This window comes from Ovis aries, chromosome 21 (assembly GCF_016772045.2).
Source record: "Ovis aries strain OAR_USU_Benz2616 breed Rambouillet chromosome 21, ARS-UI_Ramb_v3.0, whole genome shotgun sequence".
Lineage (NCBI taxonomy): Eukaryota > Metazoa > Chordata > Mammalia > Artiodactyla > Bovidae > Ovis > Ovis aries.
In genome coordinates, this window is record NC_056074.1 from 33,874,555 (window position 1) to 33,898,825 (window position 24,271).

The 24,271-nt window shown below is 53.4% G+C and overlaps 1 protein-coding gene across 1 annotated transcript; it reads right to left on the reverse strand.

Moving 5' to 3' along the window:
- Positions 1–256: 256 nt before the first annotated feature.
- On the reverse strand, positions 257–21,677 carry ADAMTS8 (ADAM metallopeptidase with thrombospondin type 1 motif 8). The gene is made up of 9 exons (XM_027959603.3): positions 17,408–21,677; positions 10,743–10,982; positions 9,806–9,941; positions 9,140–9,307; positions 7,900–8,201; positions 5,797–5,980; positions 3,453–3,625; positions 3,162–3,337; positions 257–1,400 (listed from the first exon to the last, which is right to left on the reverse strand). The coding sequence occupies exons 1-9, from the start codon at positions 18,467–18,469 to the stop codon at positions 836–838; spliced, it is 3,006 nt and encodes a 1,001-aa protein (XP_027815404.2). The 5' UTR covers positions 18,470–21,677; the 3' UTR covers positions 257–835.
- Between the last annotated feature and the right edge of the window lie 2,594 nt (positions 21,678–24,271).

The following is a 24,271-nucleotide window of genomic DNA, read 5'->3' on the forward strand; positions in this document are numbered from 1 at the left end:
GTTTCAAGCAGACCTTTAATGACCCTAATGCCCGCTGAAGTTGGGGAACCTCCAGTCTGGAGTATGCAGATACAGCCTTGCCTCAACTGGCTGGACTCGCAGATAAGAGCACTCAGAGGGAGGTCTCAGAGATGCAGGCAAGGTGCCAGCTTCCACTGGTGTGCTCAAGGTGAGCCGACCTAGTTTCAGCCTCTGTCCTGGGGCCCAGGGTCCCCTGCCCTTCCAGAGAAGTACAGAGCCAGATCAGACCACTGCATTGGCACAAGAGCACACTTTAGTTCAGAGACACATTTGCATAAATACTTGAAGTGGATCCACCCCTGCAGGTGGGAGCCTGAGAACACGGGGCTCTTCACAGTCCTGGGCTCGCAGCCCTCCAGCCGATGGGTTTAATGCTGAAGATAGTCCCGGTCATCTCTGAAGACACTTCAGGGTGCAAATAGGGGGCTTGCCGTGATGCTCACCATCACCCCAACTCCCCGTATCTCTGTGACTAATATTTTCCTCACTGAGGTAGATTATTTATCAAGGGAACCAAGTAGAAAACAGTTTTTTTCATTTAGCTTTGCTTCTCCTTTTCAAGCAGGCTGAACGAGACTTCTGTTTGTGTCCCTTTTACCTTACGCCCTTTACTTGAACCAAGGAGGGTCCACCCCACAGCATCTGTGGTCTGTCTCTACTCTTCTCCTCTCCTCCCCTTGTAGATTCATACCCAGCTGGAGGGCCATGGCAGCGTAAGGCCTGGGTAGGCCACCTCCAGATGTGGAGTCACCGTAGTACGACCTTGTTTGCACCCCACACCCCAAGTCCATGAGCAGAAGCCACCCCCTCTGGATCACGAGAAGCAGGGCAGGCTTCTGCAGAGCTTGGTATCCTCAGGCTTCAGAGCCTCATCACAGGCGGCAGAGGTCTGGCCGCTGGGGTCACGGCACTGCACTGCCCGCCGCTGCCAGCCAGCCCCGCAGCTGTGAGAGCATTCAGACCAGGCCCCCAGCACCCACTGCGTGCTGAGCAGGGCCTGAATGACATTGGTGGTTGTCCTCTCTCTGCTGCTCTGTTTGCTGGAGTACGCATCATCAGGGACAAAGAAGGTATATTTGACCTTGAGGGGATCCCCATGGACCTTCAGGAGCTGTAAGGTCAGTGGCTGGGGCAAGGACTGGAAGCTCTGCAGCCGCTCCAGGGAGGTGAAGGCACCGCTGTACCTGAGGACAGTCCCGTTCAGCAGGATGTACTGTTCTGTGGGAAAGATGGCGTTGTTTCCATTGAGCAGGTACTCGCCATCTGTGGTCTTCAAGGCCAGGTAGTTGCCGTCGTTCTGAACTCCCGGCGGACTCCGCTGTTTCACATCAATGTTTGTGGAGCCAGCCGGGAAGGTGACAATGTCATTGTAGCCATAACTGTGACAGGAACAGAAAGATACCCTTAGGACCTGTGGCTCCCCCAGTCAGGCACTCAAGAGGTCAGTGTGGAGTGATTGTAGGTGGGCAGACAAAAATTTGCACTATCAAATCAGGAAATAGTTGCCAATAAATCAGCTGGTGAGGCCAGCAAGAATGCTCTGTACGTTGGGATTTTTGCTTTGCCCGGCAGCTCTATTGTAAGTGTTTGGAGATGAGAATTGACGATAGCACAGAGGGGAACGCAGCCCAAAGGGAAGTGAAAGCTGGGCTGTTGCTGCTCGAGTCCACATGGAAAATTCTGCTCCCCACGCCCATTCCAGGATCCGACCAGACGGATGCCTCACTCCCCTCTCAGAGTCCATCCGTTCCTGGAAGTGTGGCTGTGTGGCTTGAGGGCAGGGAGCAGGGTGGCACACTGTGCCCAGGGGCCTTCTCCCGGGTGTGCCAGCACCAGGAGCTGGGCCGTCGGGGGCAACAGGGTGCTCTGGGGAAAATGTTTTCACTTTATTGTGGGCCCTGGGCTTTCTGTGCGATGGAGAACCCTGACTTATTATTCTTCTCTTTGGGGGTGGAAAGTATTTGGTCTCACAGGCTAGGAGGGAGGTGAAGAGGACTGAGGAGGGCAGTCACTGTTATTTGCTGTTCTTGTCTCATGCCCACTGGGAAGCTGTGAGAGGACCCTGGCCCCTATCTAAGGCCTGAGGGAGCACTGTGGGGACTCCCCCTTTGACTGCCCCACACCCCATGGTTCTTTTTTCTATATCACTGATTTTAAATTTGAACAGACTCGCAAGTTGTATTTGAAAGCAGATTCTGTTCTTTGATTCTGATGAGATGAGGTAGCATGGAGGAGTTGGGTAGGGGCGCAGTGTGGCCATGGGCCCTTGCCCTTCTTCTCTACGAAGTGTGTGCACGGCAGGAAAAACCCTTGGGGAAAGGAGAAACCTGGGTTCTCCTCCGACGTCGTTACCTACCATGGGGACCTCAGATGACTGTGTTAGCTCTTCATGCCTCAGTGTCCTCATCTATAAACAGGGAATGATCATCCTGGCCCTGGCAGACTCATTTTAGGAATCAGGCAGAAGCGAAAGCACTTAAATACAGAAGGGCTTCCCTTGTGGCTCGGCTGGTAAAGAATCTGCCTGCAATGCGGGAGATCTGTGTTCAGTCCCTGGGTTGGAAAGATCCCCTGGAGAAGGGAAAGGCTACCCACTCCAGTATTCTGGCCTAGAGAATTCCATGGGCTGTATACTCCGTGGGGTCGCAAAGAGTCGGACTCGACTGAGCAACTTTCACTTCACTTCACATGAACTTATGGATTTAAGGTATGAGAAAGGATCTGGGGCTCTCAGATTCAGGAAGCTCCAAGACTGCCAAGGTCCCCCAAGAACCCCCTTTCTGAAGATCCACCTGCAGAAAGGGCAGGACCCGCCGGGTACAGGTGAAATGTCCTCCCCACAGTAGGCCTGGAGGAGCTGCTTCTGGTAGGGGTCCCAGTTACTTAGCGCAGATCTGCTGCTGACTGACTCAAAGATGATGCAGCCCTGTGCACGTGGCCTCCGGCGGCCCCTCTGCCGGTCAGACTGCGCCATGTGCTCTCCCACCTCCTGACCCCTCACAACCACTCTGAGACAGAGAGGACACCGAGTTCATGCAGAGGCTGCAGCTAGTGCTCCCGGGTGTGCAGGGGCCGCCACTGTCTATCTCTAAAGCCCAGTCCACTCCCGCAGCTAGGGACAGCACTCCTGGGAGACCCACCTGGAGGGACTGAAGGAGCCAGACACCTTCCTGCATGAGTCGCCTTTGCCCCCACACACCCCACACTTGTCCAGCTTCTTAGGTGAGTCCAACACATGATCACAGCCAGCCTTGACACACTGGCCACGGACACAGATGGCCAGAGTATCGGGTCCGCACAGGGTGCCATCGATCACCTGCAGAAAAGAAGCAGGGTCTGAAGGGACCTGAGCATCGATGCAGCCCGCACGTGGTCCGGGCCAGGAGGTCTTCCTCCCCACCCGTGCATCTGAGTTCCAGAAGGTTCCTCACCTTGTCCTCAAACATTCTGAACTCGCTCCGCCCCCTGGCTAGGCAGAACAGTTTGCAGCGGTCCCGGGGGGACACCCCCGCATACTTGGGGACCCACTGCAGTAGGTTTCCCTCCACGTCTGTGTAATTGTAGGCATTGAACTTCTCACACTGCTGCTCCCTGAAGCTTTTCCCTAAAAGGAGGATGAGAGGTCACGGAGTCACCATGCTGAACTGAAGCAGGGAGGACCCCGAGAGGGAGATGCCCGGATTCTGGGCAACCTTCTTCCTCCTGGACTTGACCTGGTCCCAGGATGCGGGTCACCTCAGCCTGCCCTTCCTCAGCATTGACCTCAGCGCTGACTCATGAGGCAGGAAAGGCGCAGCCTACCCCGGGGGAGTTTTCTGGGAAAGACAGCGTTTTTTCTATTGGGGAGGGTCTTGATTCTGCTTTACTGATTCGATTTTTCTCGTGGTTCAGTTGGTATAAAGAATCCGCCTTCAGGGCAGGAGGCCTAGACTCAATTCCTGGATTGAGAAGACCCCCTGGAGGAGGAAATGGCACCCCACTCCAGTGTTCTTGCCTGGAAAACCCCATGGAGAGAGGAGCCTGGTGGGCTACAGTCCATGCGGTTGCAGGAGTCAGACATGACTTAGCGACTAAACCACCACCAACACCAAACCTAGGTGCGGATGGGGATAGCTCAGTAGGCCTGGGAAGCGGAGAATGACACATGGAGGTATATTTTGGACCCTCTGCTAATCATGACTCTTGACACCAGACTTTTGGACAAAGGCCCCCTCTGTCCCTAATTCTGACCTTGCCTCTGCACTCCACTTGCTGTAATTCTGGGTGTCCTTGGGGGAATCCACTTGAAGACACTGCGATTACCTCCAGCTCAGAGAGGCCCAACTCCGTGTGGTTCCTCCATCACTGGTTGACTCCTCACTGGGTGGTGTTACCACCGTACAGCCTGAGACTGGAACCCCGGTATCTTCTCGACATTTGGGCACCTACATCTGCTATTTCCAGCGTGCCACTAAGTCCTGTCCTCTGTTCAGTATGAGCTGAGGTTTTGCATGCTCCTTCCCACACTCCACAACTCACTCCACTGCTCACAAGCCAGGGCTGGGGGTTTCCTGTGAGACTTGGTGCCCAGTCTCCCACCCATCCTGCTGCTTCCAAGACAGGAAGACCTGGGTGTTTCCTTCTCGCGGTCCTGAAGTTAGCGCTGCTCTTACTGGTGAGGTTCCCCACCCAGCTGGACCCCGTCATGGCCTGTGGAGCTTCAAACCCCGGGTCAGGAGCCACACCCCCTCCTGAGAGTGGGTCGGGACAGCTGAAGCACACAAGAGGCACTGAACACCCACTGACGGAGATGGCTGGCACCAGTGCACCTGAACTCCCGGTCTCAGCGGTCTCAGCTCCTGTCTGTGTCTCCGTGCCTTGTATCATTCCCCTCTCCTCTCCTCTCTCTCGTTTCCCCAGGAGCCCTTCACTAGTGTGCCAGGAGGATGCCCACAATTCCAGGCAGACGCTCTAGAGCCTCCTGCCATCATGGCTCCTCCTCATCTTGCAAAACTACAACGCCTCCAGACTCCCTTGCTATTTGCCCTCCCTGGGCTGGGCCTCTGTGTTTGGAGGAACTTCTCTAACCTCCCTAAAAGTGTGTGCCATCTGCTGCCTGCCACACTTCCTGGAGCTGCGACAGGGAGGTGGAGCAAAGATCTGCAGGGACCCCCTCTCATGTCTCTGCAGCCGTCACTGCTCCGAGTTAAGGAGTTAAGGCGTGTGCTTTCTTGTGGGCACCGGGGGATGTGCCTGGGAGGCAGACATGAGGCCATTTCCCAGGAAGGTTCCCGCAGACAGATGCCATGGCCCCAAGAAGAGATGGGCAACCTTCTCAGGAGAAGTGCGTGCTAGGATCAGATTCAGAAACCTTCCCTCTGCCCTGGGCTGAACATGGGCTGGAATGACCCTGGAGGTGGCTCTGACAATTGCTTTGGACAATGCCTCCATTGTTCTGCACACAGACCAGGGGTTAGACTCCTCCAGGAGGAGTATTACTGTTGACTCTAGCCCTCTGCAGAGCCCTCCCCAGAGCCCTCCCCTAGCTCCAGTGCATAAGCTGGTTGGGAGTGACGTCCTCCATGTCCACATCTCCAAAACCTAGGGCGGTTTCTCTCTTTGACTTTGCCAGGCTCTCCCTGCACAGTGAGAGCCGTCCCGGGGCACTGCAGGCTGCCCCGAAGTGTGGTGCCTCGAGACCCCGTTTCTGTCTGCACCCCGGAAACTCTGAGCCCAGGAGACCACCCTCCTCCAGGGATGTGCTGCAGTCGCTGCAGCAGCTGTTCTGGCCATTACCGTCCGGGGGGCACTCCTCGGTGTGGCACGACTGGTACTTGGCTCTCTGACCCAGGCAGTACTTCCCTCCGTTCTGAGGCTCGGGGTTGGTGCACTCACGGTATGAAAACTGTACTCCTCCTCCGCAGGTCCGTGAACATGCACCCCAGGGTCCCCACGGGGCCCAGCCTCCATCCACCACAGCCTGTAACACACAAGGCTGCGCTGAGTGGCGGGAGGGGAGAGGGCCTACGCTCTCGGTGGGACCTCCTCTCCTAGCTGTGCTTGTACAGGTGGGTGGAGTTCGGTAACTGCCCGATTCATTTTCCCAGTGACTCAGTGGCATGTGTGACTGCAGCTGACCACAGAGTATGTGCTGGCCTGGCCCTCGGCTGCCTCCCAAGCACCCAGGGGTCTAGAACCGTGCCTTGCCCTTTGTAAGGTGCTCAGTAGGAGTTGCTAAATCAAACACTTTCATGGGAATAAGGCTGAGGAAAATACAGTGGTTTCCCATGGGGGTTGACACTCCCGCAGTGTTTGGAGACACAGTGGCTGTCACAGCTGAGCAGGGTGCGTGCTGTTGGCCTCCAGCGAGTGGGGGACAGGGAGCTGTCAGCCTGTACAGCCAGGGCGCACACAGCCTGGACAGCAGCGCTGAGGCTGAGCAGCGCTGACCTAAAGGAAGGATCTTTGGGAGGTGAGGCCGCTAGTCTACTAGCCTCCAGGTCCAGGAGTGAGTAGGACATGCTGGGAACAGTCACATCCAACTTTACAACTGACTCTGAGGTCAAGCAGTTGTGATGAGTGGGTCCACAGAGTTTTCAAATTGAAAATAACTTTTTAAAGGTTACAAAAGTCATACGTGATCCTATAAAAAATGAAAAATAGGAAAAATGTGAGAGAAAGTAACACTTAAAGATATACCGATACCTAGATGAAGCCATGGACGTGACTTTCATCAATATCCCTTTGCACCTTGGCTCTGACTATAGGTTCCGTGTTTTTATTTTACAGAGACATGATTCTGTCAATATATGCAGTATTTCCGGTCTGTCTTTTCCCCTTAAAAATACACTAGAAGCACTAGCTTGGGCTCACTTTCGGGCCACTTTTTCCTGTGTGGAGCTTGGCTGCATTGCTGGGGAAGGTGGGAGGGGACCCCCTTCCCACCTCCCCCTCAGGACTATGTGAAGCCCATATACTCCAGGATGGGGTTGGGAAAAACCACATGTTGGGCAGGGACCAGGAGGGGGCTTAGAATGAATCCATGAGGTCCATCCTGGCCCAAGCTTAGAAGGAACGTGTGGATTACCTGGCCACACAGGCCCCTGGGCCTCAGTGCACAGGATGTGCCCTGAGGACAGCCTTCCAGAGGGTGAGAGTATGGGCCACCCTGGTGATTCACAGCTGGGTCAGACCCAGGCTGAGACCATCGGACATTGTTTCAGAGATGGCTCAGTGACTCCAGTTAGAGAAAGGTGACTAGCCTCACAGTTTGGAACTACTAAGAGCAGGGCAAAGGAGCCAGCCGTTTAAAACCCCGTCTTGACGTTGCCTTGCCTTTTCTGCAGGTTCACTCTGCCAAGTTTTCTCTGCTGGCTCAGAGGTGGTTCCCCTTCCTTCATCCCTCCTTCTGAAACAAGGGGTCCCCACCCTTGTCCTCCCACTGTCCTGACCCCTAGCTATAAATTCAGCTCAGACACGGGTAGGGCATGAATGCTTTCCCCTCCTTCTTGATGGGGTGTCCCTCCTCTGCTGTCACTCACTCTGTTTATAGTAGAACTCATAATGGCTTCTGTTTATGGAGCGCCCACGACAGTCTAGTGCAGGAGTGTTCACACCCAGCACCAGTCCTCCAAGTCAAGTCCACGGCTGTTCCAAAGGCAAGCTCCCCAAACGCCTAGGCCCTGATAGCACCATCCATCTGCTCGGAGCACACCCTCGAAGGGCTCCTCTTGTGTTTGAATAAATACGCTTTGTTTTGTGTGTCAAAGAATGTGTGGCTCTATTCATAGTTGCATGTGGCCCCAAGTCTCCTGGTTCCTAGCTCTCAAGTGTGGCTTCCTCCCTGGAAACAGCCCTCCCCCTGTCCCTCTCCCTGACACCCCAGTGGCCGTCCCTCACCTCGGGCTTCTCCACTTCCTCCTTGGGCAGGCAGCTGCCCTCCCAGCAGAGGTGCCCGGGCCCGCAGGGTGTCCCATCGGCCCAGGGCAGGCTGGCATTCCTCGTGTGGCAAAGGGGGTCGGGGCCATCAATGCGGCACCAGAGCTGCGCGCAGGTGTTCTGGTCGGAGGAGTTGGGGCAGTGGCGGAAGCCCAGCCCAAAGATCTGCTTGCACTGTTGGTCCAGGTCGTAGAGGGCCCTGCGGCCGGGGAGGTCTGTGGGCAGGGCCATGGCCCAGGAGGGGGCGTCTAGAAGGCAGTCCCCTGAAGAATGAAAGAAGCAGAGAAACAGGAATAAGGGCCAGGGGTTCCCTCCTCTCACACGACACTCAAGGTTTCCTTGACCTCAATCCACAAACTGTCAACACTCCATCATTTAGAGAAATTCCTTCCAAGTTTTGACTATCAGTAGCACGTTTATTTAAAGGATTGAATTTCTTTGTCATCCAGAATGTCTTATATGTATTCAGTGTTCACCTAGGGAAGGCCAGCTAATTGTAGCACTAATCTAAGTCACAGTATAATTAGGGATGTAAATGGACTCTTAAATCCAGGCCCAGAGAATGAAAGCCAAAGTACTGATGTTTGAACAGTCTATTTTTGCATCAAGAATCAGCTGTGTCTTCACTTCTTTACTCCACAAGCCAGGCTGCCTGCACCAGGCACTTTGCCCCACTCCTTGCTCTCAGGGGGCGTTCCTGCCTCTATTGTTTTCACGCTACTCTGTGATGTATGGCTCCAGCCGGAGGCTCCCTTCTCAGCTCTGTATGACAAACATTCTTCCATCCCTTCAAGGTCTGTGGGAACCCACCTTCTCCAACAGACCTTCCCAGACCACTTCTACCTGCTCTGCAGATAATCTCATTGGCGCTAGAAGCTGGGCTGAGGACGAGCAGGCTAGAGGAGTCGTTAGAGCACCTCAGCCCTGGAAGGCAGTGAGGACACAGCTGCCCAATGTCTCCCATCCCGAGACGCAAGCAAAGCAGGTGCCCGCTGCTGGCCAGGGAGAAACGGGGACCTACTGTACCTGTGGTCCAGGAATGCGGGTGCCCACCGCCGGCCAGGGAGAAGTGGGGACCTACCGTACCCGCGGTCCAGGAATGCGGGTGCCCACCGCCGGCCAGGGAGAAGTGGGGACCTACCGTACCCGCGGTCCAGGAATGCGGGTGCCCGCCGCTGGCCAGGGAGAAGTGGGAACCTACCGTACCCGCGGTCCAGGAACTCTCTGAGGAATGAGGCGCTGCAGGGGGACCAGGGCCGTGTTTTGTTCAGCTGGACGTAGAGCGGCGCCATCATGTGGTGCTTGTCCAGGGGCCCGAACAGCCGAGTACAAAGCTTGGAGTCATCGTGGGGCATGCCAAGGACGTGCCCTGGGGAGGATGAGACCCCTGGTCCACCTGCCGCCTCCACTGCTATCAGCCGTCCACCCATGGGGCACAGTGCTCTGAAGGCCTAAGCAGTGCCAGCTCATCCAGGAACCCCACCTGCTTGTTCCTCAAGGACAGTTCTCAGCCCACTCTCCCAGGGGAACTGGGAGCACTGGGGTCCCTCTCTTTTCTGCTGGGGCCTTTCCAGATTCACACTCCCCTTAATCATTTGCTCACTTTCTCGCACTGTCATTGCAGTTGGCCTTCTGAATCCTGACTGCTTAGCCAGGACACCCCCTCACGGCTCTATCTGAGCACCGGCATTTCCCCGTGCCCCCTGAGGATGGCCCTTCACTCAGGGTGGCGGTGGAGAGCATGAGGGCACAGTTACTCTGTGACAACCAGGAAGCACGGCACAGTCCTGGGGGCTGCACCACTGGACTCTGGAAGGCAGATCCCCTCAACCCAGCAGTCCTGGCCTCTGGGAGTAGGGGATCTTACCGAGCTCATGGGCCAGAGTGTAGGCCGCCTGCAGGCCCTGGTCCTGGATCACGGCGCAGCTCTTGCTGGGTTCACAGATGGTGCCAACGTTGGCCACGCCCAGGGTGTCGCACCTGCCCTCCTGCCCGCAAAGGTTCTGCTCAGGAGAAAGCGAGACGTGAGGACAGAAAGAGGACAGGAACTATATGTTCCTGCACCTCCTGAAATGAGGGAGATGTTTTCAGCTGAATCTCTATTTCTTCACAAAGGACGTTTGTCATCTACATCAGCAGGACATCAGGCTGTGGGCCTGGGAAGTCTGTCCTGGGAGGCAGGATAGCCTGATGAGTCGTGAGGCTATGAACTCCCCTCACACGGAGATGGGTGGGCCCTGATCCCTGGACCTCAGGTTCCCCAGCTGTGAAGTGGGGCTAAACACGCAGCATTGACCTCGGGGTTGTCTTGAGGCCTGGAGGGCAGGGAGCAGGGCCTCCACCCATGATGACTCTGGCTAGGCTTTAGGAAACCACCTGTTTAAACCTCACCAGGAAGGTGGGCAGGCCTCCTGATTTGGAGACATTATGGGAGGAGCCTGGTTACCTGCCCCCGGGGTTTAACCCGGGTTGCAGCTGCACCTCTGGACTTTGCTCCAACTCCACATGTCTCTTAGGGCAGTTTGAGCCCTTTTCGTCTTGTCATGACCTCAGCAGACAGCTGGTCACAAACTTCTGGACAAGAGCCCTTACGCATTCCTCTGCTTCCCTCGAAATACCTCATACGTGTCCTCATGACCTCCTCCTCCCCCCCCCCGCCCCGTCCACATTCAAGGCTCTCTGTCCAGCTAGGGCCAGCGGGGAGCCAGTCCCCACATTTGGGCTGGCTCCACATTTGAGCCACACCCCTTCCTTGACCCGCCCAGTGCTCGCCCCTTCCCCTGCAATGTCTGGAGGCCCTCAACCTCTCTGGTGAGCAGGACGGCCGTGTCGAAGTGCTCGGGGTGCCGGTCTCTGGGCTGGTTGACGTCCCGCTGCCAGGCGCAGAAGTCGCGCAGTATCAGCCCGCTGTTGTCTGACACCTCGGGGCCCAGCTTCTCGTCCCCCATGATCACCAACTTTATCATCACTAGGTTGACGGAGTTACCGATGCTGGGGTGCTTGTAGATGCGGGCGGCCATGGACATCAGCATCAGGATGTGGCTCTGAGGCAAGCAGGGGTGAAGAGGGAGGGGTCAACCTCCCAGCAGTGCCCACCCCTGCTGTCACCTGAGCTGTGCACTCCTCACTGCAGGGCGTTGGTGTATTGCCTCTTTGGGTGGGCTCCTAACCGACCCCCCCGCCCCGCCAAGCACTGGCATTATTTCCCTTCCTTGTACGTATTAGAAATTCATGGCTGAGTAAGTGGCCTGAGGTCCAGAGCTAGTGTGTCAGCCAGCCCATGAACCCTGAAGGCCTGGCTCCAAAGCTTGTGTGTTTAACATCCTTCCCAGCCACACATGGCCATGGACATCTAAATCCATTAAAATTCAATCCAATTAAAATCACTGTCCCTCTGCCACACCAGACACATTTCAAGAGCACCAATAGCCACGTAAGACTCGTGGCTGCTGCAGAACACTTCCATTGTCACAGAAAGTTCTTCTACTGGACTGCACGAGTTATCTACCTTAACCTGGACACCCACCGTCTCCCTGCCAGCCACCCCTGCCCTCATGCTCTCAGCCCAGAAGCACTGTCTGAGCACTCAAGGTTAGGGTCCACAGAGAACTGTCCTCAGTCTGCGGGGGTAACCCCTACTCTTCAGGAAGGAAACTTTGCTGTAATGGTCACTCGCAACAGGAGCTCCTCGGCACCAGTCGCAGACTGGATGTGTGTCACCTCAGGAAAGGCTCTCAGTGATCTGGGCAGTCATCCCCATTTCTCCAACGGAAGTGGAGGTTCTCACAAGTCAAATACCTTGTCTATAGCCGCCCAGCTCTTAAAGCTGGGGTATAGCACAGGCATGTCTGCCTCTGAGGTCTACACTCTTCTCATTAAGCTTCCCAGGGCCTGGCCTCCTGGCTTCTTCCTGGACAGCCCAGGGGGTTTAATCCTCCTCAGCTTGGGGCAGGAGAGAACCAGATGGACTGGTAAGACCCAGGCTCTCAGGCTCACACTGCTTCTGGTCCCATCAAGGTCAGAGGAAGAGTGGACGTCACTGCTTGGCCTCTGCCCAACCCTGGGCTGCCAACGGCTCCCAAGGCCTCTGAGGAGGCCAGATCAGGTCACTCTCCTGCCTCTGGGACCTCCAGAAGGGTGTCGTCTAGGATCATTCTACAGAACTGGAAACCGAGGTCCTCCGCCAGGAGTGTGGCCAGTCCTGCTCTCTGCCCCTCAGGGCTCCACCCCCCGTAGCCTCTTTTTCTGCCCTTCTGTGATCTGGAAGGTGGGACTGGAAGGAAGGAACCGAAGGTGAAAGGCTATAGTGGGACATTCCGGGGCTGAGGTCACGTGTGGGAGTTCCAGATGAATCCCATTGTTTGTGAATAGGATCTGTCTGTTCATCTCGCCGGCAACCAGCCAGATGTTTGGTAAGCCCAATAAACAGGGGTCGGCAGGTCACTTAGTGTGCCAGGCATTCCAGCTACGTTTAGGCTGATGTAAACATCTTATCAGCAAAGCTAAAACTTGGCACCCTCTCCTGGATTCAGATTCCTGAGGGAAACAAGTAACCAACTCATTAGGCAGCTGGGGGTGAGGGCTGAGGAGTGGCAGCCTGTCAGGCTCCTCTCTCCAGTTATCTGCTGCTTCCAGGGTGCCCCCCCCCCCCCCCCCCCCTCCCCACCAACCCCTGACGAGGACCAGCATCCAACTCCTGGAACAACCTGCAATAACCTGCAACCCTCCTCACAAGAGAACTGCCTTCAAGTTCCAACATCACAATCTCAAAACTAGGGAGATGATGTTTGATAAAGAAGGCATTTAGGCGAGAAATGCCAGCTGCCCCACAAGCAGTCCCTAAAGGCGTGGAATAAGGAACCAGTGATCTAAGGTTTAAGAAGGCTCTGGTTCCCAAGCTGCTCCATCAGACTAGCAGAGACTGTCAATGGGTCGATCCCCAGTGTGAACCGAAGGTACACGAGCGCATGGGATGCGTGACCTGACACCGAGGCTCATGGATTCTCCTCCCCGGGGTTCAGGGAGCTCATAGCATCCTCTCCAAACATCATGCAAATGGCAGGCTGAGCTGGCTTGAGAGTTTTCCTTTTAGGCAGTGGGTTTTATGGGAGGACATTGAAGTTTCCCTTGGATGCTCTCTTCTAACATAACTCCCATCAAAAGAGGGCTGCCAGGCCTGTATGGTCCAAAGTGCCTGTTAAAGTCTGCTGTCCTGGCCTGGCCCACCTACCCTTTCTCTCATATCACTGAGCTTTTGGGGATGAGAAGTTCCTCTGAGGACTGGTGGCTCGGATGCCTGTGCATCTAACTGACCCTGGGGGTAGGGAGCCAGGCCTGGGCAGGCGGGCAGCTATGAGACCATGAACCCCACTTCTGGGCCTATCTCCTGGTCCAGAAGGGCAGGACTGACTTCCAGTCCCACAGAGAGCAGGCCCAAAAGCGCCATCCAAGGCAACTCTGGCGTTAGCTGGGCTTTGCTAAGCATCTGCTATGTGTCAGAGCCTGGGTCAGATGCCTTTTGTATTTTCCTGTCCCCTCCAGACACTGCCAGATCCTTGGTATAACAGTGCCTGTCAGGCTGGTGAAGAAATTGAGGTTCAGAAAAAGGGGTAACTTGCTCAAGTCACGCATTTCTATTTTCCGTCGAAGTCTATGCTTTTCCTCACGGCACTGACTGCCACCCACCTTTGCTGTTGCAGAGACACCTGCAACACGTGAGAACAAAGCAAGCAAGACCCCGTGCCCTTGACATTGCCTCTGTCCCACCTGCCTTCCCAGTGGGACAGGAGGATGGGCACGTGGTGACTCAAGGGCCGTTGAAGACTACGGCCTTTTCAAACTGGGAAGTACTTTATATGGTCGCTCATTCTGATGCCAACAGACCGAAGAGATGAAGACTTGGTCTTTTCCAGTGGGGCTTCATACTTCACAGGCAATATAACGTGCCCGCGGAGACTCAGACATGTGTCTGCTCTGTTATTATCCAAAACAGGACACTTCTGAGAGTAAAGATGAATTACGCCAAGACAATCCTAGCCAGGGGTTGTGCTGGGCAAGCCAGGGTACTTGGCCACTCTGGTGACAGGGCTGGTGGGAGACATCTTCCTGGAGGGCAGTGGAACGGGGGTGAAGTGACTTAGCCCTCCCTGAAGCCACTGGCTAGTAGCTTGACTCTGGGATGCTTCTGGTCTTCTCTGGGGACCTCCCTGCTCAGCAGCGCCTTGAGAAGCTCAGCAGCTGATGGTCTGGCTAGAAAATTCTCCAGACTGAGCGTGGGGCGCTGCTCCCCACTCTCGCCCCTTCCTGGTGCAGTTTCACCTGGGAACAGTCAGCAGCGGCTGGGTGCAGACAGAGTTAAAGGTGGTCAGGTGGTTCCCCCTTTCAGAAAGCCCCCTTTGTCTGAGCTCCTCAAGTGTACAGAGTCTGGAAAACTTCATCATCACTTTGTGGTGAAGCCAGTCGTGTGCACCGTTAATTCTTTCTCTGATCTTGAAGGCAGTTTCTGCTCAGGACTGGGCCTCCCACTGTGGCTGGACCTGTTTGGGCTGCTGGGCTCAGTGACCCATTCCCACAGCATGGACGATGTCAGGGGAGGCAGAGCCAGAGTCACAGACCCTCCTGGTGCTGAGCAGGCGGCACAGCCCGGCGCACCAGCGTGGCAGTCGGGTGAGGAGACCTGGAGGAAGTCACAGATCCTCTGCAGCCTTCGCTCTCTGCCTCTGCCCCCTCACAGGTGTTTGCAACTGCATGGTCCCTGTAAACCACTCTGCAGATTGAATGTCCTCAGCGTGTGACTTCCCCACGAGGTGCTGAACTTTCCAGAAGGCTCACTAGGAAGCAGCCTCAGTGATGCTTAGACTAGACTCCATTACCAAGTCCAGGTGCGTCTCTTCACGGGGGAGGGGGAAGTATCTCTTTATCCTCGTTACACACTCTGGTGGCTGGGACACCCCAAAGCACCTCCATCTGTGTGAATGAGGTCTCCAGGGGACTCCTTGAAGAGTTACTTGCAGAGAACTAGGTTATATTTGAAGAAGTGTGTCTGGGCAGGCCAGGGAACCTGGCCTTGACATTCACTTGTGCCTTGGCTGAGCTCATGGGCCAGTCCAGGGGATTGAGCTGAGAAATTCAGGTCTATCCTGTGGCATCTCCACAGCGGGTGAACAGTCAGAGCAGAGGGGCCAGGGGTCAGTCATAGAAATAGCTATGCCTCAGCCTCAGCCTCACTTGGGGCAGTGACAGCAGAATGGAGGCAGTGATGGGATGAGACCAAGGGAGAGGTGGCAGGGCTGGCCCCAAAGGCAGAGGGAACCCTAGCCACCCAGGGAAGGACCTAAGCTTTCAAGGTGCCTGACGGCCCTTCTGGGGTGTTCTTCTGACGTAGGGGGGTGGTGGGCTGCTGCAGCAGTCCTGTCTGAATGTCCAGAAACCTGTGTGCATGGAGGGGACCACATGGGACACGCGCATGCTGGGTCATCCAGCCAAGAGTCCTGTGAGGGTGCAAATGGCCCTGGGTGCAAAGAGGAAGCCAGCTGTCTGGTGCAGCACACCTGGCGGCAGAACCCAGCCCTGCCCATGCCTCAGGGGCCTGGGAACCCTGGTGCCTGGCAGCCCGCATGTCTGCTCTGAGGTGGCTCTGACAGCTGGAGCTGCCGAGCACACACTGGAGGCAAATACACAGCGTCTTAAGTGTTTGGGCGTCGAGCTGAGCGGAGATGGTAGGGAAACATCAGGGAGGACATCTGGACTCTGAAGACCAAAAAGCAATGACTTTTCCCACTGCTTCTCCCTGTTCTTGTGGGCTTTCCTACTCCCGGTTGTCAGGCAGCTGTCAGAAAGGAATCGTGTGTGGGAGGGCTCAGCACCGCACTCTCGGTTTGAGGTGGATGGACTTTGCCAGGGGCCCTGGTAGCCAGGTGTGGCTGTCCTCAACCTGAGATGGGAAAAGCCCCACCTGCCACCCTCTGGAGGACCTGCTGGGGCAGGAGTCAGAGGAGGCGGCTGGCACCTTCCCCTGCTCTCCTGGAAGGCCGGGAAGCAGATACTTGGTCAGTGCAGACCCACAGTCCTTGGGCAGAACTGGATTGCGGGGTCGAAGCTGCCATCCCAAGCTCTGGGAGGAGCGAATACACAGACTGCCAACACGGTGCCTGATGGGTTTGAACCACCCTGGCAGCATCCAGGGGGGAAGCCACATGGACCTTTCACCTCCAGTTCTTCCCATCTTTGCAACTAGAATGCATTTCCCAGTGACTGGCAGACTGAGAAAGCTGGGACAAGTGATAGAAGGGCCCACTGTGCCTCATGCAGACTGTTGTGCACAGGTGGTGCCAAAACCCCCAAGGCAGGCATCAGCTGGGCACAGGCTGAGGCTAGAATAGGAATGATAACCAAGACTGCCATCATCAGAATGGCAGCAACTGAGCTGCAGCTGCGGCCAGGGTGCCCATTTCAGGAATCGGTGCCCTCTAGGTAGGTCAGTCCTCCACGGGGCACATCTCTGGTTCTGCGCTCCCCAGGATAAGAGAAAGTGCGGCCTCACCTGGAGCCTTCTGCTTCACCTGGTCCTTGGAGGAGGTGCTGGGGTGTAGGATGACAGACACACCTCCTGCTGAGTCCGCAGCATCAGTAAATCTAGCCGGAATCAGCCTGGCTGCAGGAGCTGTCCCCTGGACTCAGTTCCCTGCCCCAGCTCAGTAGAGAGCTGTGTCTGGGTGGAGGGCAGCTCAGGTGGGCCGAGAATAGTTCTGGCTCCACCAGGAACACTCACCACAGGAGGTCAGATCCCCATCGTCTTCTCCTTCCCTCTCCCATGAAGCTTCAGGTTCCTGGGCTGAGTCCCCAGGCAGAAATTCTGTTCCCCTCCCTTCTCGTGCTGACGCCGGTGCTGCCAAGTTCTGCCAGGGCTGAGCGCCAGGTTGGCAAGGTATCCGTGCCCCTGATCAGAACCAGCTGGGCGCACAGAAGTTGGGCAGCCCCTTTCCAGCCTCAACTCCCTGAAAACAATGTCTTTCACTTAAGGCAGCCTCAGTTCTGCAGGCAAAGGACACCTTTGCATCCCAGCGGCCATTCCTTGGGAGCCCCTCAGGTCTGGAGACAGTAGGGGGCTGAGAAATGGGGCCTGGGGTAGATGCTCTTCCCAAATGCTCACTTATCGTCTCTGTTGGGCGAGGCAGGTGTCTGGGGTGGGGGTGCTTTAAAACCCACCTTCAGTTCAGCATGTGTGGGATGGGGGTGGACATGGAGGAGGGCGCCCAGAGCCTCCCCTCCAATTAGAAGGGAGGTAGTGGCAGGGGCAGATGGTCTCCTGGGTGTCAGAGGTCATGAAAAGAGTTACTTCCCTTTCTCAGAAAGGAGAGGACCTTGTTTGGGGTGAGGATCGGGAAGGATTTTTCTCAGAGGGACAGGAAAGGGAAGAGTTTGGAGACTCTGGGAGGTGATCAGGGTGTCCCTACACAGCAAGTCTTACCTCTAGGTCCTCTCCGTAGAAAGCAACCATGGATGCATCCGCCACCAGCAGCATTTCCACGAAGCGGTCCTCCGACACAAACCGTTTGGTCCTGCTCTTGGCCTCCAGGGTTGGTGGTGGCTCGCTGGAACTTTCTGCCTCCTCTTCTTGGCCCTCCTCGTCGTCCTCCTGTTTCTCCTTTTCCTCCTCCTCCGCTGTGTCGGCTCTTCTCTCCTGCCTCTCACCCTCTCCCTTCTGCGCCTCCCTCTCAGACGCTCTGGACAGGGACTGCGCTGCAGTGGCGGGGTGCACGTGCCCCCAGCGCTGCAGGAGGTGTGGCTGATGCAGGGAGCGCCCAGCGCCTTGGGGCTTGATGGTGAACTCCTGGCCTTCCAGCAGGAAGGTGCCGCTCAGCCCGCGGCAGAGGCTGACGGCCGCCAGCGACGCGGGATCCCGGTTCACCGTGCCCGAGAAGATGCAGCCGCGCAGCTCCCTCTCGCTCCCGGCCGCCCCGCTGGAGCCCCCGAGGCGCGCGATCTTGAATTCGGGCGCCAGGAAGCTGTCGTCGGGCTCCAGGCGCAGCTCCAAGTCGCGGCCGAAGGCGGACAGGTGGAGCGCGACCTCCCCGGCGATGCTCTGCAACCGCTTGGGCACCACGAGCGTGGAGGCCGGCCTCCTGCCTCCGGGCCGGGCCGGGGCGCCGTGGGCGAGCGGCGGCGGCAGCAGCAGCAGCAGCAGCAGCAGCAGAAGCAGCGGCCACCGGGGGGCGGCGCGGGGCATCGGGGCTGCGGCGGCGGCGCGGGAGGCGCAGGAAGGGGGCCCGGCGCGGGCAGGTGCGGGCGGCCCAGCCGCTGTCCTCCCGGGTAGGCGCTCGGCGGCTGGCCGGGCGTGTGTCCGGTGGGCGTCTAGCGGCGGCGGTCCCCAGGCAGCCTCTCCGGCTCGCGCCCGCCGGGCCAGTGGAGCTGCAGCAGCTGGCGCCCTGGCCGCGTGCGCGCCCTTCACGCCCGCCTCCTCCACACCCCGGGAAGCACCGAGTGGGCTGCCGAGCTCTTCGTATTTATACTTCCTTCCCGGCTTTGACATAAGAGGTTTATTTTTGATCTCTCACTATTCCCGTTTCCCCTCCCCTGGGATCAGAGAGAGAAACTGAAAAGAGAGAGCAAGAGAGGAGAGAAAAAAATTCTGGATGAAATGTAAAACCAATCAGGAGTCAGAGAGACTGGCTCCCCCGCCCCTCCTCCTGTAAGAGTCAACGCCAACTCTTTCCCCCTCGTTTTCCGTGGTGCCACGTTAATTCCTCCAACGCTGGACGTGCCCTTCAGTCAATGATCTTGGGGAGGCCCCAGTGGCTCCCTCTTCTCCGGTCAAGTGCCCAGGACACACCCCCAGGAGACCCTTGCACAGGTCCCTGCTACAGTGTCACTTGGGGATCCGACTGTGCAAAAGCGAGGTCTCCAGAGAAGTTCCAGAGCTTTTCATTGTAAACCCAAGGAGAGGTGTGAGAAAGATCATACTAAACTCAAGCTCCCTGCTAAAAATCACGTTTTTCACCCCAGGCTGGGGATCAGGGCAAACAATACCACCTGGTTCACACAGCTAAGGACTCTGTTACTGCCTGGTCAGAGCCTGGGGAGGGGAGCAGAACTCAGCAAGGCGGTAAGTTACTAGAAGGGAGGTGGCAGCAAGCTGGGATCACTCCAGGGCAGTCAGTGCTTGCAGCTTCATCTTTGGCCCTGAAAAGTCAGCTGGAATAGTGCTCAGCTGCCTTGGGACCTCAGGACGGGTGGCACTATTGCTTGTGGCCGTGGGTTCCAATGTGGATGTGAGTGGATTATGGTGTCCTGCAGCATTGCCTCCCCCGGGGTGAGAGGGGCTGTAACCTGGAGAAGGGAGTGGTATGGCCCACAGACCTCTTTGAAGAACACAAAATGCAGCACTTGATGACACCCCAGTCCTAATGGCCAAGATCTGAGCTAGCCTGAGGGTCCTGCTCTCTAAGGATGCACTCCTAGGTGTCCTTGAGGGAGATTCCTGGAGGTCAGGACCTTGAAGTCCTTTGCCTGATCCCCTGCCCCAGCTGCCTGGTTCTGCGTCTGGGTTATGGTGCCTGCAGTTGATGGTGCCTTCACTTCAGTCCTTCCACTGCATCACCATCTATGGAGGATCCACGTCAATGTGACCTCTCAGGGCTTCTTACTCTCGAAGAGGAGGCCCCCACAGACACAGACGGTCCTTAGTGATCACAGCATACCAGGGCAAGTCCTGGCAAATCCTTTCCAAGGGTCCCTGCTCCTTGCTTCTGAGAAACACAGAAAGCTGAGCTTTCTATCCTAGCATGCTGCCTAATCTTTCCTGGGTAATTTACAAGATAGGAATAACTCAGTGTGGGAAAACACACTTTTGGGGGCAGGAGAATGGAAAGAATGACCTCTTCAATCCTTTCCAAAAATGAGCAAAACACATCAGGACACAAAGGTGTAACAGCTGTGAGGGAGTCTGACTGTAAAGTTTTGGGGAATACAATGGGTTAAAGGACATAGAGAGATTTTACCTACAGATAGACAATAGACAATGTAATTCAAAACTCCCCAGACAAAAAAGGGTGGCTCAGAAATTTATAGGGCTCTTTGGTATCTGGCGACAGTGTATTCCACATTTGGGTCAGATATTGAGTCCGCTTTACAAAGTAACTAGGAATAGATAGAAATTTCAATGGTGTGATTAACAATAATAGACGTTTGATGCCACTAAAAGTCTATTTCAACTTGCTTTAGACTTCTGGCCAGTACAACCCAGTGCTGCAGAATTTTGCGTGTTGTAAGAGAATTGCACGCTAACGGATCTTGTGGCAAAAAAACAAGGCGAGAGAGTGCCTTTGGGCTTCTGGGGTAGGAAATTCTGAGAGGCAGAGAGAAATGACACTACCTTTGAAAAACAATTACTGGCTTGTTATTGGGCTCTGATTGATAGGTAATGTTTGACTATAGATTATACTATAATATTAAGACCTCAAGTGACAATCATGCAATGGGTACAAAGTTCACCCCAAACCTACAGCATTCAGCAAGCCCAGGAGTCCAGCATAATCAAATGAAAATGTTGTATTAGGACCAAGCCAAACCTGGACCACATGGGGTCGCTGTCTTACATGAAAGGATTTCTATGGAAGGCCTGGAGCAAGAGGATATAATTAAGCATGAGCTAGTTATCTGAATCTCCTCTAAAATGGGGAAAGTCATTTGACTCTTTCAACTGTACGAGAAAAAGAGCATGCATGGTTTACTGATGGATCAGTGAATATATAGGATGTGCTTGCTATTGAAAAGTGGTTGCAAATAATTCTGTTACAACTAAATTGCTGCCAAGTACTGGGGAAGGTAAAAGTAACCAATTTGCCAAATTGTACTCTATTCACCAACTATTAAAGCAAGAGAATTTAACTGAATGCCACATATACAGATTCTCAGTTGGTAGCCAGTGGATTGGCCACTTGGCTTCTCCTTTGGGTAAAGAATAACTGGCAAATTCACTCCAGAGAACTATGTGGCAAGGAATTATGGTCTGACATTTGGGAACTGTTTGAGCTACTAATCTTTTAGTAGATTCTCTTAGTCTTCCAAATTATATGAATGATGCTCTATCTCTATTACAGATGAACAAACCCAAATCCAAGCAGTAGAAGTTGATCCAGACTCCAGCAGCTTAAAGGGTTTGACTTGCGGGCACACTGAAAATGTGGCCAGCTGGGAGCAAAAGCAACAGACAGGTGGGCTCAGGATCGAGGTATTTCCTTACCTATGGATCTCGTTGAATCTGTTATTTTACAATGTCCAGTTTGTTAACATATTAAGCAGAAAAGCTTGGCATATTAGTTGGAAGACAATTGGCACGTGGCAGGCTGCCTGTGCAGATATGACAAGTTGAGTATATTGGTCCATTAATTCAAGACAAAGGATGCCAATATGTGTGTACTGCTATGGACTCCTATTCTAGATATTTAGTTGTAATTCATTTTGGGAAAGGCAATCAGACTAATACTATTAAAACATTGGAAATAATTAATTTATATTGTGTTTTATTTTATATTCAGGGTGATAAGGGGTCACATTTTAAAGGTAAGTTTATACACGCATTTGCCCATTAACATAATACACAATGGATCCTTCTTATTATTATTCTCAAGCTGCTGGTTTGATTGAAAGAATGAATGGTTTGCTTAACCAATTAATTAAACTTGAAGAGGACTCTTATAAAAACTGGAGGACTAACTTGAATACTGCCTTCAACATTTTATATAATAGACCTACAGGAGAATCAGAAACTCATTTGATGAGAATGACTATTCCAAACGGATTCATAAAGTAGACTTCTATCCTGAAACAACTGAGTATTGTGAAGTTAGCCCGGGGCACTCTCTCTTTTCTGGGCTACTCCTGAGGTCGCAGGACTGGATTTGTATCTGTATCTGAACACAGACCTATTAAAAGATTGATGTGTGCTGTTTCAATTTGTATCAGAATTAAAATGCCTCCCAGACACTTTGGATTAATCAAAGAATGCTCCAGTTCAGTTTTCAAAGGGATCTGTGTCCATGGCGGAGTTATAGACCCAGACTACCACGGAGAAATTTGACTAATTTAACAGAATGAAGGAAAGGATGATCTATTTATTACTAAACATGATCTAATCGCCAAATTTCTGGTTTTTCCATGTGTAATTGGCAAAGTAGAGAAAGGAGAACTCCCAACCCAGCTAGCAGCTAGAGGTGATGTAGGGTTTGGATCTGCAAATGAAATACATGCAGTTGGAGAAAAAGTCTGGGTGAAGCAGCTTCACCAAGACTTAGCGGTCCTCCTGTACCCACTGGTGTCACTGTGCAGGGGAAGGATAAGACCATATTAATGATGATTCCTGGACAGGAAGCATGGAAATATGTGCCATCAGTGGGCTGCCGTCTATGGGGTTGCACAGAGTCGGACACGACTGAAGCGACTTAGTAGCAGCAGCAGCAGCCACTGTTACTCTTGTGAATGGACTGTTCTTGGAATTCTGACTGTAATGTGGATTGTCATTCACGCCTCAACTTTCAAGGATATGCTAAAATTAAAAGAAAATTATGAAGAAAGCTATTGAGGAATCTCCAGCTGGAGAAACGTAATTTGGACACAAACTCAGGATAAGTTCACCTGCCCAGCAAACAAGGCCTGTTTTTCTTAACCTTGACGCTCTGTGATCAAAATTTATCTGTTTGCTAGGTTAGACAACACTGGTAAAGATATAGCTCAAGCTTTAACTATCAATGCTAAATGGATGCCTATAATGCTAAAGCCCCATGACCTCAACTTGATTTATAACAAAGACTTTTGTACAGTTGTTCAATGACTCAGTAATATTCCAGCTTCACAAAACTAAGTCATTAATTGACATATTTGGACTGTTTGTTCTAAGCATCTATTATATTACCTTGCTTGAAAGGATAATCCTAAGGAATTTTCATGTCTACAAATGTGTGTGCATGGCAAAACTTATTTAGAGAATGGATTGCTAACCATCGTTGAGTGCCTGTCCTCAATGGCATTACAAAGCGCACTAACACGTGGTACCCAGTAGCTCTCTATCATTATGGTGCAGTTAACACGGTGCCATGTGCCAATGTCACGTGTTACCTAGTGTATTTGGAGAAGAGCACTGGTTGCCTCGTTTCACTGGGAGTTATTTGGGCTTTGATAGCCACAGTCATTGACTGATAGATTGTGACATGGTTTACCGAGGGACCGCTATGTGGACCAAGGTCTCGCACTTGGGAATCCTGCTTGTTGGAGAACTCCATCAACTCTTGCGAATGGACTATCTTCCCTAAATCCTATACTACATTGTTTTTTGAAAATGACCCCTCAGTTTTTATGTATTTTAAACAATAATGTAGAAACGACTTCTTTGTATCAGATAGAAACCCGTTTTTCTGATGCCTGACAAACGCTGATCCTTTATTTCGGAAGGGGACCACCTATTACTTTCTTTCCATGAGAACTCAGGTATTGTGAACTCAAATGTTATTCTTTTCTCTTTCTGTTCCCAATATTAGTTTTCTCTTAGAAACCTTATGTAATATTTGTAAGGAACCGCTGACTCAATGGATGTGAGTCTGAGTGAACTCCGGGAGTTGGTGATAGACAGGGAGGCCTGGCATGCTGCATTTCGTGGGATCGCAAAGAGCTGGACATGACTGAGCAACTGAACTGAACTGACTGAACTGAACTGAAAGAGTTACAAAGTTTCATAGATAAAACTAATTGTAACTTGATAGAACGTGCTGTTGTTACTACTATTGCTGCCCGTAAGTTGTTGCGTGTAGGAGCTGATATACAAGAGCATACTTCTCATTCCTGGTGGGACTTTTTTGTTGCTAAATCCCCTACTGCTCAAAAATTGTTTTCTGCATTGTTTATCCCATTACTTGTTTCTTTGATCATTTTATTTCTATGGACTATCTGGAATTGTTATTTGAATTAGAGAATTAAGAAGACAGCTCGGGTTATTTTGCCTTATTCCTATGCTCTTCAGCCTAAACAATGCTAAAGCCAACTGTTAGGGAAATTAAAATGGAGGAAGTTTTCAGTTTTTAGAAGCAAGAGAGCGGACCTCTCCTTGTTTCTGAGCTGCTTGGACACTAGTGGGATGCTCTGCCCACCTGCAAGCACAGCAAGTCAGGCAGCACTTTAGATCGGAAAAGGAGTGGGTCCTGGAATCGCTTAAACCCGTAAGGGCCTGGTCTATCCCTCTTAAGAAATCCTATGACTCACAAGGTGAATCAAACACCATTATAAAAGTGAAGGTAAAAGCAGGGCTGTATTTTGGGGGCACAAACTGATGATTACACCAGTT